Source organism: Pygocentrus nattereri, chromosome 10 (assembly GCF_015220715.1).
Source record: "Pygocentrus nattereri isolate fPygNat1 chromosome 10, fPygNat1.pri, whole genome shotgun sequence".
Lineage (NCBI taxonomy): Eukaryota > Metazoa > Chordata > Actinopteri > Characiformes > Serrasalmidae > Pygocentrus > Pygocentrus nattereri.
In genome coordinates, this window is record NC_051220.1 from 37,008,351 (window position 1) to 37,029,254 (window position 20,904).

At 39.9% G+C, this 20,904-nt stretch overlaps 1 protein-coding gene across 4 annotated transcripts in view; it reads left to right on the forward strand.

Moving 5' to 3' along the window:
* Nucleotides 1-20,904, forward strand: part of ston2 (stonin 2) — a 56,594-nt gene that overhangs the window by 12,154 nt on the left and 23,536 nt on the right. For 3 of the 4 annotated variants that reach the window (XM_017715052.2, XM_017715054.2, XM_017715051.2), the window contains exons 2-4: nucleotides 1,685-1,846; nucleotides 4,943-5,092; nucleotides 13,797-13,955. In XM_017715052.2, the coding sequence (XP_017570541.1) occupies nucleotides 1,768-1,846; nucleotides 4,943-5,092; nucleotides 13,797-13,955 (388 nt within the window). In that variant the 5' untranslated portion in view covers nucleotides 1,685-1,767. Of the gene's footprint in view, nucleotides 1-1,684; nucleotides 1,847-4,942; nucleotides 5,093-13,796; nucleotides 13,956-20,904 lie in introns of those variants that run through there. The other variant, XM_017715055.2, reaches the window with a different exon arrangement.

Below are 20,904 nucleotides of genomic sequence, written 5' to 3' on the forward strand. Positions count from 1 at the left end.
CAAACACATTTGCTTGACCGTGAAGTGTTTACTGCTATCGCTGCCTGCTAGAATTCCTTTTAGGAGTGTAAAAGTTTCTCATTGATCTGAAGTGGAGATTCAGTTCAATTGCATTGATTCTGGAATATTAGAATAGTTTTTTTCTAATTTAATAAAGTGTGCAGTTTTTTGATTCTCAGTTCGTATTAGCAGATTTTAAAAAGCATTATCTATAGTTTTGTTACACTACTGTGTAAATGGTCACATCCACCTCCAGTCACATCTTTGTGTTTTGTTTTTGTAGTAAAAACAGCCAATAGAGTCCTCCAAGAAAAACATAATTGAATTGTGATTAAATTTAACATTTCATGATAAATTGAGCTGTTTGTTGAAGAACTGTGATTGAATCACAACTTGAGGTCAGAGGTTTACTACCTGATTCCTCTTATTCTTGTCTCCACATACCAATACACAGCATAATTAAGGTCTAGGACAGGCATGTCAGACTGGGGACCTTCCGGGCCAAAGTGCTGCAGAGATTAGCACTTAACCTCATCTAACACTCTGAATTCACTTCATGAAGGCCCACCAGGACTGGAACCTGACACATGTGGTCTGGGAAGCATGGGTTCTGTCTTGTATGTTGTATCAGTGCACAATAACAAATGCAAAAACCTTTAAATTAGGGCTGCATTATCATGAGTTTTTATGGCCTATTCTAGCTTCTAATTCTTAATAGCCAAATTGGCCGATGTCAACTTTTTAATAGCGTTTTTGTAGTCCATTGCTCAGACAGTGTGGGCCAGATCAGTGTAAAAACCAATTTATCACATTTCCTGTACTCTCTATTAGCCAAAGTTTCAGTGTAATCAACTTTATTTGCTCTTTAACCCTGTTGAATCAAATCTCCCAAGCGATCCGTTCTGAGAACGGGCCCTTTCACTTGTTCAAATCTTCTAATAGAAGAGTTGTACACATCGACCACAGTGATATGTATCAGCATTTAGAGCTATTGATGCCACTGAGTCCTATTCATATGTTTTCTTGTTCAGAAATGTAATTTGTGACACAAACTAAGTAAAAATCAATTATTATTTGGCTTTTTTATATCACATTCTCTACATATCAATTGAATGTCTCAGTGGCACTGAGAAATCATATCATTAATAGGGAAGAGTGGATTAAATGGCAAAAATTGACACATTTTTGAAGGGTCCATGTTCCAAAATGGCATTTTACATTGGGAAAATGTAAAAATCAGTTGCCTATTTAGATAAAGTGAATCAGATAAAGTGCTACATCAAAATTAAGTTAATTTGGCTATTTAGCGCAGAGGCATGTTTAAGTACAGTATTATTCATGTCAGAAAAAGTACAACACAAAACAAGCCAAATTAAACATTATACATCATTTTATATCCCCTCTCAGATTGTTTTGTGGAAAATTATCATTCTTAACCTATTATCTGTTAACATGAAGATATACATTTTAAAGTAATTTTGTAGAATTTACTTTAAAGTAATTCATTTTCATTAGGCCACTTAATGTTAACACAGTATCAAGGGCAGCTAGCAATTCCAGATAGTGTTAGAAAATCTGGAAAAGAGTCCCAGTTTGATGAAACATCCACAATATCCATATTTTCCATGATGTATGATTCCAGTATGTTTGTAATGGTCTCCGTTTCTGTCTCCCATTCTTTTAGCCTCGCCATGTATACATGGATCCAGTGCCTCTGAAGGCCTGAAGAGTCGGGTTTAAAGCAAGAGGTGGCTGTGCATCGGCTCCATGGCAGCCACAGCCAGCAGTACAAGCATGTGTGCCCGGCCCGACTGGGTAGCTTTCAGCGATGAGCCGGGGCAGACAGGTATGCACCAGCAGGCAGGTACATGCTAATGCACTTGCAGAACTTTCTGGCATTTACTGAGAGCTTACTGAGCGAACATGGCCCTGCCCTCTTCAAATACCTCCAGGGTTCAAAAACCTCATCTGCCCTCTTAGCTTTTCATTTCAGCCTGTATTTAAAGGCAGAGCGTTTGGTTTTGGTGAAGCATGATTCATGCAGTGTGTCTCGGCTGAGTAAAGTCTGGTAATAACACACTATAACAGACTGTCATACAAGCAATCTTCTCCTTTAACTGCATTAAAATCATGCAATTAAAATCAGATATTTGAATTGTTTTGTTTAAAGTAGCTTTGTTGTTTAGGTTGTGCAAACTTAATTCTAAAAAAGTTGGGACACTGAAATGCAAATAGTAATAAAAAGCAATGATTTTGCCTCCATTTATACAAAAACAAAAGAAAGACAAAATATTTAATACCAAATTCATTGTTTTTTGTAAATGTATGCTCATTCTAAAACTTATGCATGTAATATTTTTAAAACAAATCGGGACGGGGCAGCTTAAGAAGAGAAACTTCGAGAAATGCCCGGAAAGCATCTAGAACAGTTCATGCAGTCATGCTTGGGTGTCAATGGAGCATTCAGGAAAGGCCTAGTACTTTATGGGCAAAGATGGGTCGAAGCTCGCCACTTTCCAAAAAAATGGTCGATGATTAATCTAGCAGTTTAACAGTAGTGTTCCTCAACAAGTGATTGCAAGAAATTTAGGTATTTATCCCTATTTATGTGGTGCATTATATCAAAAGATTCAGGGTATCTGGAGAAATCTGTGTGTATAAAGGTCAAGGCCAAAAACACAGATGAATCTTTCCTCCCTTCAGTCCACACCCTGTTAAAAACTGACATGTTTCTGTGATGGATATCACCACATGGACTCGGGAATACTTAGTTTATTGACAAAGCTTTGTCATTGTTTGTCGCTGCATCCACAAATGCAAGTTAAAAGTGTGCTGTGCACAGCAGAAGCCATGTGGGAACAATGTCCTTAAACATTGCCGACTTCTCTGGACTCATCTGTAATGATCTTGTGCACCGTGGAAACATGTATTGTGCTCTGACTTGTCAGCCAGATTTGCTTACTGTCAAAATTGTGAATTTCATGTTCTTCAGGCCAAAGAAGAGCAGGACCATCCAGACTATTACCAGTGTAAAGTTTAAATGCCAAAGTCTGTCATGATATGGGGTGTATTAGAGCCTGTGTCCTGGATATTGGGGCGGTTGTGGGCTGGAGGTTAGGGAACTGGCCCTGTGACCGGAAGGTTGCCGGTTCGATCCCCAGCACCAACAGTACATGATTGAGGTGTCCTGGAGCACAACACCTAACCCCCAACTGCTTCCCGGGCGCCGTGAATAGGGCTGCCCACTGCTCCGGGCAAGTGTGCTCACTGCCCCCTTGGGTTTGTGTGTGTGTGTGTGTGGGCTCACTAGTGTGTATGTGGTGTTTCACTTCACGGATGGGTTAAAAGCGGAGGTGAAATTTCCCCATTGTGGGACTAATAAAGATCACTTAATCTTAATCTTAATAACATCTGTAAAGACATCATTAACGCTGCAAGACACATTATGGGACGCCATATTCTCCCTTCTGTTTGACAACAGCATGGCTACATAATTGGAGTGTGTGGGCGCTACACTGGCCTGCCTTCAATCCAAACATGTCTAACACTGAAAATGTGGCACATTATGAAGTGTAAAATACAAGAATAAATACTTTATAGGGTTGCACAGCTGAAGACTGGAGGCACAAAAATTCTCTTTCAAAACTGGATCAATTGGTCTATTAATTCCGCAAATGTTATTAAAAAGAAAGTTGATGTAACATAATGGTAAACATGCCGCTGTCTAAACATTTTTGGAACATATTTCAGGCATTAAATTTGGAATAAGAGTAAAGTTACAAGGTACAACATCAAATACCGTCTTTTTGTACTTTTTCAATTTAATGCAGTTCAAGCTGAATATGTTAATTACTACTTCCTCTTTGTACTAGTCTTTAAAATACTGTCCCAACTTTTTTTGGAATTTAACTTGGTGTATATATAGATTTCCTGTATAAAATGTCCACTTAAAACTTGCTCAAGTACCTGCGTTCAGAGAGGTACATTTTATCTTTACAGCTCCATTAGTCTGTAAGTCTGCTCATCACTGATAGTCAGGCTAGAGTTGAGCCAGCTCTCAATGTTTATTCCTCATGTCACCTTAGGGAGTTTTCCTAAAGCTACACAAATTGAGATGATGGTAAAAGAAAGTACTGCAAGAGGTATTTGCCAAAAAAGCTGTCATGACTTGCTTGATCTCGCTTTGGGCCAAGTATTTTCAATAGTTTCAGATTGTTGCTGCCATAAGAAAATTTCAGCTGGCATTTACATGGTTAAGATTTTTTCCTTTTACCATGAAGTTACCATTCAGAGATGTTTTATGACTGTATGTAGAAAAAATATCATAGAACATGAACTTCTTTAGTGACAGTTGTATTTTGGACAGTTAACCTTGGACGCTGTGTTTGCCGTGAGAATGTGTTGTCAGCTTGCTGTTAGATTCCCGTGACCTGAGCTCACCACTCCATGCCGTAGAGAAGGGGGCTGTGTGGGCACACACTCAAACACTTTGCTGGGTTTAACACCAAACTGTAGCCTAGTGTTTACCTCAATCTCTGTATGTGTGCAGGTTTTTATACATTTTTAGGGGAAAAAAACCTGGTTAAATCCTGGTCATATAATCACAGGACCAATACAACGATCTTGACTTTGTGACATGCTTTTTACAAAAGCTTAGTTATTAACGTGTTATTACATTATACATTTCTCACAAATCTCATTACATATACCTGTATTTTTATATATATATATATATATATATATATATATATATATATATATATATATATATATAATTGTTGTTGTTGTTATTGTTATTATTATTATTATTATTATTATTATTATTATTGCTACGTATAGATACATACGATATGCATCATATATACATAAATATATGTGTGTGTGTGTGTGTGTGTGTGTGAGACCACACACTCCAACAAGTATGCGTTTTTCTGCACCCCAGATGACCATAGTGTCATGCAGATGGCTTCTTGTCCAGCGGACTCTTCTGCCTGGACAGAGGCGCCCCCTGTGGCTGTGCAGCAGCGCAGCAGCTGGGTGCAGTTTGATGAAAAGTCTTGGTCACCATCTCCACCTCCACCGCAGGTAAAAGGTATGACATCTGGAAAAGTGTCCCTGGTTGTCTGGCTATATTACATTGTATCTTATTATTGGTCGATTAGTAACATCCATGCTGGTAGTGCATTTCTGACGCAGTGGCTGCTTCAGGTCCTGAAAGTACAGTGCTTTTGTTTCTTGCTGTCAGTTTTCCAAAACAGTTTCATCCAACCATCAGAAACACTGGTGAACATGTCGATCATTGCCAGAATGTGCTTGATATTGGAAAACAGAGCCCATCTGTAATAAAGGACGGGCTGTTGGAGGTGCTGTCGCACGTCAGACTGCATTGTGGCATGCTTTAAGATCATAGAACTTTTGCTGGCCGAGAGAGGATGCATCAAAAATGGTGTGCCAGAAAGCAGGAAAGCAAGATAACACTCATGGATTTCGAGCTTGACTAAAGGCTAACTAATGCTTCCCAGTTCTACTGTGTCTTCTCCTCTCCAGCGTCACCTCTCTCAACAATAAACTTGATCACCTCAGACTACAACTCACTTCTCAGCACAACTCTGGGACTGCTGTGTTTTTGTTTTTATGGAGACATGAATGAGTAACAGCATTTCAGACATGTGCATCCAGCTGTCTTTGCTAATAGCACACAGGATAGCAGCACCATTCGGTAAGGACCCCCTGTGGCGGTGGCTTGTAATATAGTAGTAATACTGAGTCACTGCCCAGCACTGGTGACATTGTGATTGTAATGAACCAGCCATGCTGCCTCCTCAGAGAGTTTACCACAGTGCTCATTATTGGGGTGTGCATTCCACTCAGTGCTAACTAGAGGGAAGCACTGACCAAACTATATGGCATTCAGGAACCTACAGACTGCACACCATGACACATTTTTCATAGTCACTGGGGATTTTAATTATGCAAGTCAGTGCTACCTAAACACTGCACCCTGCACTCTCTCATGTTAATTTCAACATACAAACCTCTGCTCAAGTGTGCCAAGCAAGTTCTGAAACAGGTGAGAACCTGGTCTGAGGAGGTTTTTTTTATTTCTATGCATGGTTTGAAGCAGAGAGCCACCAGCCAGTGAGGAAAACCACCACCTCTCTCTTCCCAGAGTTAACCCTCAGTAGGCAGCAGGTCCAGACAACATAACTTGCCAGGTGCTATGGGGTCATGCTGAGATTGCAGATGTCTTAACCAACGTCTTCAACATCTCACTGTGCCAGGCAGTTGGCCCAGACTGCTTGAAAACAACTGCCATCACCCCTGTGCTGACAAAATCTACTGTGTCTTGCCTCAATGACTACTGACCCGTGGCACACACTCCAGTCATCATAAAGTGCTTTGAGCAGTTGGTAGTGAATCACAAACAGCAGTTTTCCTTCCACACTTTTTATTTCACATATTGCCCCAACGGTTTTACAGAGGATGCTATATCCTCTGGAGTTATTATTTTATCAATTATTTGAGAATGCTTTTCATAGACTTCAGTTTAGAATTAAACACCATCATTCTCAACAAGTTATTGGAAATCTGAGCATGCTGGGCCTGAACATGTCCCTCTGCAACTGGATCCTGAACTTCTTGACTGGGATTGGCAAAAAAACACCTCAAGCACCACCACACTGACCCCTGGTTCTCCCCAGGGCTGTGAGCTATTCACACTGCTGATTAATGACTGTCCTCAAGTTCACTGATGATACTACAGAGGAGGTAGAGTGGTGAGAGTGATCACTCTCTACTGCATGTCAATGGTTCAACTGTTGAGAGAGTAAAAAACTCCAGGTTCCTTGGTCTGCACATCACCAACGACCTCACCTGGACCCTCAACATTACCTGCCAGCAGCAACTTCCTGCAAAATATGAAGATAGCAAAAATCCCCTCTTCTGTCCTCAGTACTTTCTACAGGGAGACAGTAGATAGTGTCCTGATCAGCTGTCTTACTCTCTGGTATGGAAACTGCACTGTGTGGAAATGCACTGCACCCTACAGTGGACTGTAAAGACAGCTGGGGCGTCTTTACCCACCACCGGCACCTCCTACCACAAGCGCTGCATCCACAATGCTGCTAGCATTATGGACAACCACTCTGACCCCTTGTATGGACTCTTCACTCCCTTCCCATCTGGCAGAAGGTACCAAAGCATCCGTTCCACCACCACCAGACTCTGTAACGGCTTCTTCTCTGATGCGGTCAGTTTACTGAACACAGTGATGCCCCGAAGATCCTCCTGGACTAACCCGAGACCCTTTCCAACTTACACCTGGACTAGTCTAGCTCTTTTCCAAGATCCGTCATGGATCGATCACGTACCCCTTTACCGTCACTGCATGTTGACACTTAAAATTAAGTGTTAACTTAAATGTTAACACTTAACTGAGTAACACTTTTTTCTCTACAGTTTACAGGTGACAATGTTTGCACTAATTTCTTCATCACTCACAGGCTGCTTTGATGCCAATCCATGCGTACATATGGGTACATATACATGTAAACGATACCCATTCTTGTATATTGTTTTGTTGTCTTGTCTAGTGTTTATTGCCGTGTATATTTATTGTTCTGTATACTTACCGTCTGGTATATATTCTACATTTATTTCACGTGGTTGTGTATCTGCACTCTGTGTAGTTTAGTGTGATGTGCTGCTGTGGTGTGTTGCACCATGAGGCTTTAAAAAAACAGCAATATTTTGTTTCTAGTTTATACAAGTTATATTAAGGACTGAAAATAAAGACCACTTGAATTGTCTAGTTTATTCTAGGGCTACAACTAATGATTTTTGTCTAATCAAGTAATTGGATTTCTGCTATTTGATTAATTGACTTACTAGACCATTTTCACTTGGTTTCCTCTCATGATGATCGGGGCTTATAAAGTCAAAAAGGAGTCTGTATGCGTTGTTAATGTTTTTTTTCTGCTCTCCGATATTCATCTCTCCTCTCAACTGACATTCTTGACTTCTTTGCTGAAATGAAACCTTTGAACCTCTTTTCACTCTCTGTTGCGTCATGGAGCCATTTAGACTCAGATGTTGCCTGATGGTTTTTTTTCATCTTTTTATTTTCTTTAAAATAACTCTAATAATCCTATATTTATAATTTGCATCCATATTATAGAAAGTGGGCAATTTTTTTTTAAGATGTTTCAGCATACTGATTTTCAGGACAGAACAGGGGTCAGCAACTTGCAGCTCTTTGACTGTCCTGTTGTGGCTCCACAGCAGAATTAGATTTGTAGGTAAAAATAAAATAATCAAGTTCAACACAGTTTTACAATAAAAGGTCTAAAACGCTGGAGTTAATTTATAACTGCTGATTCATCCTGGTCACCATCGTAACGCAGACGACAGTCTCACCGAACTTGCAGCTAATAACACTAAAAAGACACAAAGCTGATTTTGCCAGTTTCTTGTCCGAAGTTTCCACCTTAACGGTGCAGCAGTTATGTTCTGGTGCCTCAGCTGGCGCCATTTAAGGTGCAACTGGAAAAATCTGACGAGATGCTGGTGAATGAGAAGCTGACTTCAGCCTCATGAAAAGAAACTATTAAACTATTACGAGAAACTTTTCTTTTTTGTTTCCTTGTAGAGATGTGAGAAAAGCAGCTATAGTTGTGCTAAAGCTGAAGGCAGAGTAAGTCTGCGTTTTCATTACTATTATATGTTTTAGCCTGCACTAGTTCATTAACACCTACTGAGACATATTTACAGCCAAGATGGTGAAATGGGTATAAAATGTTGTGGCTCCCAAGGTGGACTGATGTTTATTGAAAGGACAAAATAGCTCTTATTAACATTTGGCTTGTTAATCCCTGATCTAGCACTACTGACTGATCAACCAGGTGTTGTACTGATATTCCAGACACTATTTTACATGATTCAAGTTGTTTTAAGTGTTTTCTCAACAATAGACTTAGTGAACACTGTAGAGTGTTTTAATTTGGTCGCCTGTTTTTCTCCGTCTGCCTTTCTCTCTCCTTGTCTCAGACACACACATCCACACATTCACACACACACTTCAGATGAAGCTGTGGTGCGCTGCCAGCAGCCGACTCTGTGCAAATCCCTCATGAGAGGGCTGGGAGCATCAGCACTCAAATGGCCAAACCCTTCTAATTAACGCCACACTGAATTTGTCTCTCTGCCTGCACTTGCTTAGATTCTGCCTAAGGGAAGGGTGATGTAGCATCAGGTCTCTTAAGACGACCTCGCTGCAAGATTGTGCATGGGTGTGCAGGATTTTTAACTGCTTCATCACTTCTGTCCCAGTGCTGTTATTATTATGAACATTGATGATTTAGAGTGAATTTGCCCATTTATTGTGTGTTTTCTCAGAGTGGAGAGGGAATAGAACCGCCTTTTCTATTCCTCTGGAGATGCTTGAGATCATTTTAAAGCTACCTAGAAGTCCCTGCCGAAGACTCGTACATCCCCCTCTACATTCCGCCTTCAAGTCAAGCACAGTGACACCACCCTTTGCGAAGTAAAAATATTGGTTGTCTTGGCAGCACTGAGAGATTGATCTCAGTAACATCTCCCACAGAGCTCACAAATTGACCAAGTGTGGGATGCCAGAGACTCCGTGTTGCCATGGTGATCTTAATAAATCACACCATTACTTCATTTGCTAAAGCTTCATACGAGTGAACGCAATGCATTTTTATGCGTGACTGGAAAAAAGAGAGTTTCTATTAAGCAGGGCTATGGAAGAAAAATGATCCATTTGAAATTTGCCACTTTGAGATAACAGGCTTGGAAAGACTCGCAATCCTGTTACACTGAAAGCTGTTTCCTCATGTGTGCATGCCTGTTTCAGAGCCACAGTAGCTTCGTGAAATGGGTGAAAATGAAGTGCCTCATCCGTGTCTGAAGTTTTCTGCAGTGGCTTGGAGTCTTTTTTGTGGTTATGCATTGCTGTTATTAACACGATACTGTATTGCTAGCAACTGGTTTAAATAGAGAAAATGAATGCAATTTTGCTTGACACTGCTGCCATTATTTCATACAAAATTAAAATGCACCCCAGTCAGACACCGATGGGTTGGTAAATGGCCAAAACTCACATTGAAACCTGGTAATGATTGGATTTGCTGGACTGCCTGTGGAGATGATCAGGCAAGGAGTGCAGGGTAACTGTCTTGCATAAACGTGTATTTATATTCAACTCCCTTTTTGACAACTTGCATGAGCAGAAATCTGTAGGGCAGTAAGTAATCTGTTCACATTATAGGCAAAGAGAGCACATTTGCAAGGCATTTTAGTAAAAAGTGTGAAAGCGTGTAAGATGACTGTTAATAGGGTGATGCTTTTGGTTGAGCAGCGTTTTATTGATTACACTCTCCATTATTACATTAAGTATTTAAAGCCACACTGTACAGGATTTGGGGATTTGGAGACCTCTCTGGTGAAAATGTGTAATTGCATGCAGCGAGCATGTGTGCTTTGGCCCCTTGCCCGAGCGCGTGAATCTGATGTGAGCACGGTTAGAGGGCATTCAAAGAGAACACAGTCAAAACTTGTTGTCACATCTTCATCAGTTTAATGCTGATTTCGCATTTGAGACCTAAACATCAAGTTGGACCTTTTTATCTTTTATTTTTTGAGCCTGTGAATGTGACGTTAATGACGTATGACGTGGTACAAAAATATGCAACCAAATTTGACTTGACATCCCTGACTTTTTAAAGATTATTTTAGGCTTTATAGAGCAACTAGCACGCTCATGATATTTTAGATTTCATATGCGTGTGTGTTTTCCTCCTGACTCAGTAATGCCACATCTTACAGTTTTAAAAAGTAAATCTTACATAGTGCAGCTCTCTTGCGTAAGAAACTGCATTTACAATTGCTTTGATCTATCGTTTGCTTCCTGTAACTCGGCAGATGATTTCTCCCGAACCCCTAACGTCATTAGGTTTTAAAACCATGTGTCCATAGCGAATACCATGTTCGAGTCACTTTTGAGTCTTTGCTCATAACTCATCTTGGACTAGCCTTGGGGTGGACAATACAGAGAGCTATTTTCACAATACACTGATTCTTATGAGGTTTATTTACCGTTTCCCATACTGCACTGCGCCAAATACAAACAAACAAGGCTTGCTTTAGTCTCATTAAAAATTAACAGTGCAGTTAATCAGAGTTTTTTTACATACTGGCAATATGCTCAGAAATGTATGTTGAAGCATAATCATGATGTTAATAAATATTGCCATTGCCCACCCCTGCTTTGACTGACGTGCAGCTCAACTTGTGAAATTTCAGCTTAGTGATGTGAACATCTCATTCATATGCTGTTTTTTGTACTATGAGAGGAAACTGGTGCAAAATTGTGCTTTTTATCAGTTTGAATATTGCCATCATTTTCATCATGACAGCCATTATTATCATCTCTGGTTCTTTTACAATTTCCAGTTGTCAGCACAGATGTGTAGTTGATCAGTCCATTAGAGCAGGCCAAGCTGAGGCCTCATACATTTTCCTCTATTAGATCAGGCCGCAAAGTGCCTCTATGCTTGAAATCTGAAGCAAAAATGATGTAGGTGTTTAAAAATTCCATTTCTGTCCATTGTTTTGTGTCAAATAGGAACAATAACTCCAGTTATTAGTTTGTTCATACCATTGCACTAGCCTTTTGAACCTTGTTTACAGACATTGAAAAAAGCTAATTTTCTTACTGTCACTACTAAACGACCACCAGAGAAATGGCTTTTCAGCTCGTTCATAGGTTGATTGTGTTGTTTCTGAGTGGTTTGTGGCTCAGATAGCAGTGTTCAGTCTCTTTACAATTTACTGACTACATAGCCATGCCATAGGCACAAATAAATGACAATTATTAATAATTAAACATGAACCTGTTGTATTCCTGGACATAATCATTCATGACAGCATATAACATCTACCATGACATGTTTATGGCATGAGAGTGTCAGCAGAGCTAAAGTGAAGTGATGCATTATTTTTTAATGTTTTTAATGCTGTTTTGATGGAGAGACAAAATTGAGCATGTGGGATTTTGCGAAGGTTGTAGTATTTGTCTCATTTAGGGAATCCGGTGCTCTATTACACTGTAATTTAGAACAAAAATATTCCCGCGTTTAATGGCATTTACAGCGGTCCTAATTAACACCATTGAGCTGATTGATTGCAGCGCTGTTTAATGGCTCTGCTACCCATCAGCTCATACTGCACATGGTGTGTAATCCGTTTACCAAAGCACCCCATTCCCCCCATCTCCCCCAACCCCCACGTGAATATTCATTATTCAGTGATAACACCTGCTCATTAAGGAAACACACTTTATTGAATGAGGATGGTGGCTGTGTTTATTTGTTTGTGCATCTGTAGCATCTCTGCGTCTTCACTGTATGAGTTCCAGATCTCAGATGCATCTGCACTGTATGTCCAAACGTTTGTAGACACCTGCTCATCCAGTGTTTCTTCTAAAATGAAGGGTATTAATAGGGAGTTTGTCCCCCTTTGCTGTAGTAACAGCTTCTACTCTTCTGGGAAGGCTTGACACTAGATGTTGGAACATTTGCTGTGAGGATTTGATCGCATTCAGCCACAAGAGCATTAGTTAGGTCAGGTACTGATGTTGGATGATCAGTTCTGGGTCACTCCAACTCATCCCAATGGTACTAGGAGTTCCATCATTCTAGAGGCCTGTCTGGATACTTTTGGAATCTGGATGTATTCTGGTCATGCTGATCAGTGACTCCAGTCTGTGACTTAAATCCCATCAACGGATCTTGTGAATTTTTATATTACGTGGAGGTTCTTTACACTCACACCTCACATTTTCAAAGTGGTCCTCTGAAGAACCAACTATTGAAATGTGTTTTTGGGAACCAAAAGTGGTTCATCTACAGGATTGCCCAAAAGTACTTAGGCACCTTTATCTTTAGGGAAGTAACCAATGAAAATGGACAGTGCAAATATAAAGTAAATAAGGGAAGTAGAAACTAACGTCCTCTTCCCAACCTATGACCTCACCCAAATACGTTTTATATATTTAATCTTCTTTGCATTAGTGGAACGTGCTGAATACAAAAGCAGCAAGCTGTTGTACCTCCATGTTTCTTTAATGTGTGTGATCCCTTGTGGGTTAGTTTGTGAACCTCAATTTTCAGTCATAGTAACAGTTTTTAAAATGCATAGTTCCCTTTTATTTTCAACAAAAATGTATGTGGCTGCCCATAGAACTCAATATATAAGATAAGGGCTTTATTGTCATTTGCATCACATGTGGTACATAAGGTGGAACAAAATAAGGTCCCAGTTAACTCTCAAAAGTAACAATAAACAATAGATAGAAGGTGCAAATAACAGCAGCATGAAACACAGCAGGATGAGTATGAGGTAGAAGGTGTACATCTTAATACTGGTAATGTAGAAAGTAGGGGTATACATGTAGGGGTGATATAGTGGAGGCACTGATTCAGTACAGCAGCAGAGATAAATCAGTGGACATGAAGTGCCATTGCACTTATTACTTATTATTTGTTATATACGCATATAACAAAGAATAAAACAAACATAAGCGTGGAAAACTCCCAGGGACAACAAATGCATACAAGCCATACATATTCTTAGGAGTTGTGTATATTGTCATATGTATGTATTATACCAGACATAAGAGGTAAAAATGTGAGCTGTGTGGCCTTTTTATAATCTGTTAGGATTTTTAAAGCTGTGTAATGTATCCACAGCTCAGGTGTTTTCTTCTTGTGTTTCAGGCCCCAGACACAGTGTGTGCTCCTCAGCCAGTTTTTGGAGTGCAGTGCAGGAGTCTGAGGAGTACAGTTCGGTGAGTATGGGAGCATCCTCCAGTGACCTGCCCTCTCTCGCCACCGAGGAACCACCCAGTCATGACACCTCCCGCCCACATTCACCCAGTGAGTTTGAACAGCCACTACACAGTAACGCGTGTGTGTGTGTGTGTGTGTTAGGGATGTGCATTCTGACTAATTTCGATATTCGCATACCTGTAAGGGTCAGTGAACGAATAATTAGCTTAACCATGTGGAAGAAACAAATATTGGACTTTATTTGGACTTAATTGGAAATTAATGTAACACGCTAGACTTACTTTTTTGGGTGAAAGCACTGGTGCTGCACGCAATAGACAAGGGAAATTGTAAGGTTTTGGATGAGTAACAGAGTCTTCCTCTTTGGGTAAGCTAATGAGCGAAAAGCACAGCTAATGAGGACAACGCTGGATGCTGATCGGGACTCGTGCTGTCACAGGTGGACAATGTCCCAACATGTTAGTTCGCCAGCGAAATTTCTTCACATTTCCATTACAGTTCATACATTAGATGAATTGTTGGCTTGTCTTTTTATCCTGCTTCTCGTAGTGGAATATCATGAATACCCAAATAGTGATTTCAGTGTTTGAATGCTGGCGTCTTGAATGGTTAAATTGATGAGTACTTGAGTACATGTGCACATCCCAAGTATGCATGCGAGAATGAACTGTGGAATTTATGCTTGATAGAACAGGACAGGCATCAGTGACCACAACCACCAACTAATATAAAAAGGCTTATTTTTTAAAAAGATGTAATAAACACGTTTCTGCACATTGTAATACACTTTTACTGTTTATTTGCTGAGGTTATCATATTGAGGGTGGAAAATTACATGTAAATTGGGCAAATTTATGCAAATGGGCAAATTTTATATTTGATGCTGTATTTTTATTTTTATTTTTTACCAGCATGTTGAACTGAGAAAATAAATACCAAATTTAATTGTGTACCCTTTTGTATGCATTAACTTATTTTTAGTCATTTAAGTTTGGGTTTTTTTGCGTTCAACTGTATGTATTTTATATAGTGAATTTTACATGCTAGTGAAAGTTTTTTTAAGGGTAGCCACTCTTATTCATATTCTAGGCATGTGCAGGCACTTGCACACCTTTCAATGCCTCCTAGTCTTGCTCTAATAAAAATCTTAAGCCAGTGGTTCCTAATCCTGAAGTACCCCTGCCCTGAACGATTGAGTTTTGAGTGCTCTTTCACACCCACTTCAACTCAATAAGGCTGTTTAAGCAGCCGATTAGTTGAATCAGGTATGTTAGAGCAGGGAAAACACCATGTTCAGGGCAGAGTTACTCCAGGACCAGGACCGGGAGTCAGTTAAGCACCTGGACACACACACACATACTCATATGGTCAGTCATCCTTTTGTTTGCAGCTTTGTTTCACCTATGAAGAACACACTGAGTCAGTCAGAGTTTAACTCTTATCAGTCCTGCTCATTTCTCATTTCTTCCCAGTGACTCACAGTGCCACTCCCTGTGTGTGTTTGAGCCTTGTGTTTGCTGGCAATGCCCCTCAGCTCACCTTCACATGGCCCATAAGGCTGGAAAAGCCCAAGGGCCCGAGCAACTCATAGAAAACGCTGAATGAAATCGGGAGTGAAGCTGCCAGCCTGGCTGGGCTGAGCCCCAGGCGAGTGCGCAGGGCGAATGAACAGCCGTCACGTTGATGGGGAAATGATAGATGAACTGAGATGCACAAATTCTCGGGGCTCCTGACAGGTGTTCCTCAGACGCTCTCTCGGCGGCTGAGTAATGAGGGCTGTGAAAGAGCGCTCGGCTGATTGCAGTCAGAAATCTCTCCCTCTCTAGCAGAGATAATTCACCGTGGAGCTGTTAGCGTTCAGGACTGATCCATCTGCACTCACCTCAGCCGCCCAGCAACAGCTCACTCAGAACAAGGTTTCTATGGAGACCGGGGCCGACTGAGGTGCTTTTGACAAGTTTTATTTATTAAAACACAGCCCGCTTCTTTTCTGCCTCCATCTGAGGCTGAACATTGAGCCATCACTGCAGATTTTTTGAGTGGGCAGAAAAGTGACCTTGAGAAAAATGAATATTGCTGCAGTAAATGAACGCATTAGTCATTGCAAGTTATGCAATAGAATAATCACAGATGTCTGCTTGTCTGTTTTTGTCTTCGTCCTGGGTCAGTTATCGTGACTGAAGGCCTCTGGAGTGACCATCTTGAATTTTACGTTATATATATGTAGTATTTTTTACCTCTTTACCATCGTTAATTTTACATATTGTAACCACAGCATCACTTACCAGGGTTACTTTCCTGCACTTTATATGTAAATAATGCTGTATTTTGCTCTTCTGGTTAGGTGCTAACTGCATTTCTTTGGCTCTGTACCTGTATTCTGCACAACGTTTAATCTAATCTGAATTTCAGGAAATAATGTTATTGTGCACAATAGATTTTAAGCTTGGATCTTCACTAGTTGCTTACATATAAAGGATTTAAAAAGTGGCTGTAGTCTTTTTGTCCTGTAGTATTTGTGTGCTGACCAGAAAGGTGCAGAGTTTGAGTCAGTATTTTCACATTCTTAGCCAGTAGTCATGAAATTGAAAAATAAAAATCAAAAAGAGCAAATTAAGATATGTCTAAGCTTTATGCTCCACAAGAGGGCAGTATGGAGCCTGCATCTCAAGTTTTTGATCAAAGCTTCTTAGCTGTTTTTTGCACAGAAGGAAACAGTAACTACTGCAGCCGTCTGAAGTCTACTGTCTACATGCTGTAAACATAAAGTACTGCTAAACTGCAAGCTGAAGTTTATTTTACTCTGCTCATATAGTTTTAATGCAACAAACCTACATTATTTAATTAATTGATCCCATTTGGGGAAATAGCTCCTCACAAATGTTGCGACCTGTGTAGGGGTTTGTGATGGTCATAACGTAAAAAAGACAAAAGATAGCCAGTTGACGTTTAAACAGATCAAGTCGTTTCGCAAGTTACGTATGCAAAAGTAAAGAAACAAAAATAGTCAGTCTTCCCTAACTCCCTGACTAGACCAAAAACAGGAGAAAGCATTGAAAACATTGTTTACGCTGAAGTTATAAGTGGTGTTTCAGCATAGACTGCTTTTTGAGGCATGATACAGGACAACCAGTCAGAACTGAGTCCATTTGCATATATCACTCTTAAAGGCACAGTAACAAAAACAACCTGTTTAATTCTAAGGGATAAAGAGAGATTGGAAAATGATTAGGAAAATGATGGAATATGAAAACCTCAAGGGAAAAATAAAAAAAAGACCAAAAAAAAAATAAATGTAGGAAATTGTCCCTAAGCACGAAATCCTGTTTCCTGAGACAGACCCCTGCTGTTGGGTTTTTCTGTGGCCTTATGTGCACAGGCAGTTGTGATTTGTGGATGTTTCTAACTGACCAAATGGCCTCTGAGTGCTGCTGTTTGCTCTACTGGGCTCAGTGTGATTATATGCACTCCATTTACACAAACATCATGTCACACTCGACACCTGGTCCTGTTTGTTGTTGTTTTGTTGTTTGTTTGTGGCTGGCTGTAAGTACCAGGTGTAACTAGCTGTTAGGTTTTGTGCTTCAAGTCTGTTTGTACAGTATTATTTAAGTGTCCACAGTCTCTGCTTTTCGGTCAGCTGTATTTCTGGACGTGTGACTCAGGCTTTGCAGTTTTATTTAGTGTTGATAGGGACAATATCGCATGTGTCGCGTGTGTGTGTGTGTGTGCGCTTTATGAGCGTGTTTGGGTGGGTGCACGCGCTGAATGAAGCAGTGTATGTTTTGTGAATGAATGTGTGCTGTTGTGAGTGAGAGTGCAGGCCTGTATGTGTAGAGTGTGTTGGTGCAGCTGTGCGGTTTGTGGGGGGATGAAGGAGCATTACGTCTTTATGAGCTTTGTGTGGAAGTGCTGCATGGGACAGATAAAGCGTGCTCTCTTCCAGCTGTTCTCTTGTCTCCTGTCTTTGTTCTTTGTCCTTCCAGATATGTCCTCTTACCGGGACAGAGTCAACAAATAGCCTTAATGAAATGTCTTTACACATACGGTAAGTTTTAAGTTTCAGCAGGCTTTGACAGAAGTCTTGTACAGAAGTCTTAGGAAGCCAAGAAAATAGCAGTAAATGTGTTTTAACAGGCAGATAAACATTAAGATGTCTTTAGTTTTGGTTTTAAAAATTTAGGCTAGAAGAATTCAGTTATAAGATCACAGCCATTGCACAGATTGCACATTTCATCACAAACACACCTGATTTAATTTAAAGGGACATCCCCCAATTTTTCACTGAAACAAACTTAGGTTTGTTATGAAATGATCCACTGTAGAGAAACCGTGTCTCATTTTCTTACTGTTGTGCTGATAGGAACCAGAAATCGCAATGTCTATAATGCATATGTAGCCGTTTTATTTACTATACAAAAACACCAGTTAAGCTGCACTTCTTCTGAATTTTATATGTAATGTTGATGATGGTAAAATAGTAGCAATTGTAAAAAATGTTATTTTTGGGGGACTATTTTGCCTTCCGGGTGCCCTACATGTATCACTCCACCATGAATAGATTAAAAAATATGTTTTTGCCTAAAGGATAAGCACAAAACTTTCAATGAATTAATTCTGCAGAATTTGGAAAATAGGTTCCCTTTTATTGAAAGACTGATTAGATAAACTAACAGATACGTTAACACACATACAGCAAATTACAACATATTGATTATTTTTGTTTACATTTATGATTTTAATGCTTCTTGTCCAGATTTACATCTCATTAGACATTTCCACAATATTGTATAGACCTCTAAAGATTCCAAAAGGCAGTGGATTAGCAGACATGATTATTACATGAAGCAATAGACTGGAGACTAACGCATAATGGTAGCACTTGGTATGTCTGAGCTCATCTGAACCGACTAATGATGGAGGTGCATGAATTCATTGTGCTAACACAGACAAGAGATTCTGTGATATTTTCAGCTGTGATTTACCGATGAGTAACCAACTAACCAAAAACAGAAATGCTTATTCCTTGGCAGAAACAGAAGAAATTGGCTGATGTACATAATTTTAGCCAGTTTTGAAAGGGTTTAAATGGGGACACCTACATTTTGATGCTTTTTCACTTTTACACTGTTTACCCAATAAAGGACAGCTCTCTGTTTTCTGCAGAAGTTAATAAGAGCGCCACTGCTTTGATAACGGTAATTTACACTAGTGCTTCTATAGCCATTTCCATGTAGTGTTGGCACCAAGCTAGTGGTGGTGTACATTCACTGTCCCACTCTAGGTTTAATACTGCTTCAGCTAGTTGTACTTAAGCACAGATGTTTGGAGCATTTGAAGTTTGTAAATGTTGAAGTGGCATTTCAAGCAGCATTCAAAACATCTCAATTTCTCTCGTTTTGGCAATAAACATGGCGTAGAAAGCATGCAAGCTGGAAATAACTGGCATATTTACAATGTTTTGGTTTATTTGGTTACTCTTACTTTACATAACAAAGCCTGATGGGTGCACATATTTCTGTGCATTATTTTTTGTCACAGAGGCTTCCTGTGTATTTATTTTTTCCATGAAAATTATTTACGGACTCTTTGTAAGGCTCTGTGTAGTGTGTTATTGTTCAGGTAATCCTTTTTTCATTGTTAAATTATTTAATTAATCGTCAAAATAATTGTTCAAATACTTGATAATTAGTATAATCAATAGTCACAGCCCTGTACCTGGAGCATGGCTTGGACAGCAACCTTGACAAGATTTTAATGGCATTCCAAGTGATGTGCTGCTCACAGAACATAGACTTGTTTAATGTACAGTTGTATGCAAAGGTTTGTTACCCCTGGTCAAATTACATGTTCTGAAAATAAGTACACATCACCTACAGAGATCAAACTTCTTTGCATTTACAGTTTATTTGCTGGAGTAAAGTAAACATAAAATGTAGCCTATGCAAAAGTCATGGGCCATTCTAGATTTATTTTTTTCCCAATATGTTGGAACGAGCAAATAAATAGAAATTGCACACTAACATTTAAAAAAAAAAGCCATAATTAAGTGTGTTCTCTATAGAGATGTGCTAGATTCACTTCTGTCCATATCCTGTATAATCTGGAATAAAATATATACACACACACACACACACACACACACACACACACACACACACACACACATATATATATATAGTTATTGTATATAGTTATTGTATATTTAATATTGTATATGTATATATAGTTATTGTATATTTAAGTACAAGTGTGACAGTAAACATTCTCAAATCAACAAGAGGTGTAATTTGACCGAAGGTGATCAAACTGTTGCACACGGAATGAACTCAGTGACCCAGGTTGGCTGAGAACTGACCAGAGGGTACCATACAGATCATATGAAGTGGCTCGGGCTGGTTTATGGTGCTTTTTTCTCAGTATGCTTTTCACATATGTTAGGGTTTATTTTGGCCTTTTGAAGGTTTGTGTGTTATGGCTTAGTTGAAAAGGTCAGTACAAGTCTGTTTGAGCTTCTGCTCGTCTTTTCCACTCAGAAATCCTTTCTGCTCCTCTGTAAACAAGTTACATGGTGCTTTGCCATTCACGTAACACCAGTCAGTTTAAAGAAGCACTGTCAGAAAGCATGCATGTTTTATGAATAGGTAGAGCATCCTGTAGTACTACAGGCTAGCAGGCAGCTGCTTGGATGAGAGCTCATCCTGCTGTGCCTGTCACGTTTCCTCTCTGTCCGTGACCTCTGACCTCTGCACCTCCGGAGAGACACATCTGCACCCATCCCTCAGAATGAGAGACAGGCAGCCTGTTCCCACTCCTGCTTCATCCACAGACCTGTAGAATAGAAGCCGGCCTGCTGCTGGAACCGGAGATCAACTTTGGACAACTTTGTGCTGTGTTGAAGCAAGAGCCACGTCAGACATCGCCGCGCATGTGTTTAGCAGGGTGCGTGTCGGCGCTGGTGTAAGAACACCTCACATTCCCAGAATGACCGCTTTATCCAAAAAGAAGGGAATAAAATGGTTCCTAACATTGTTAA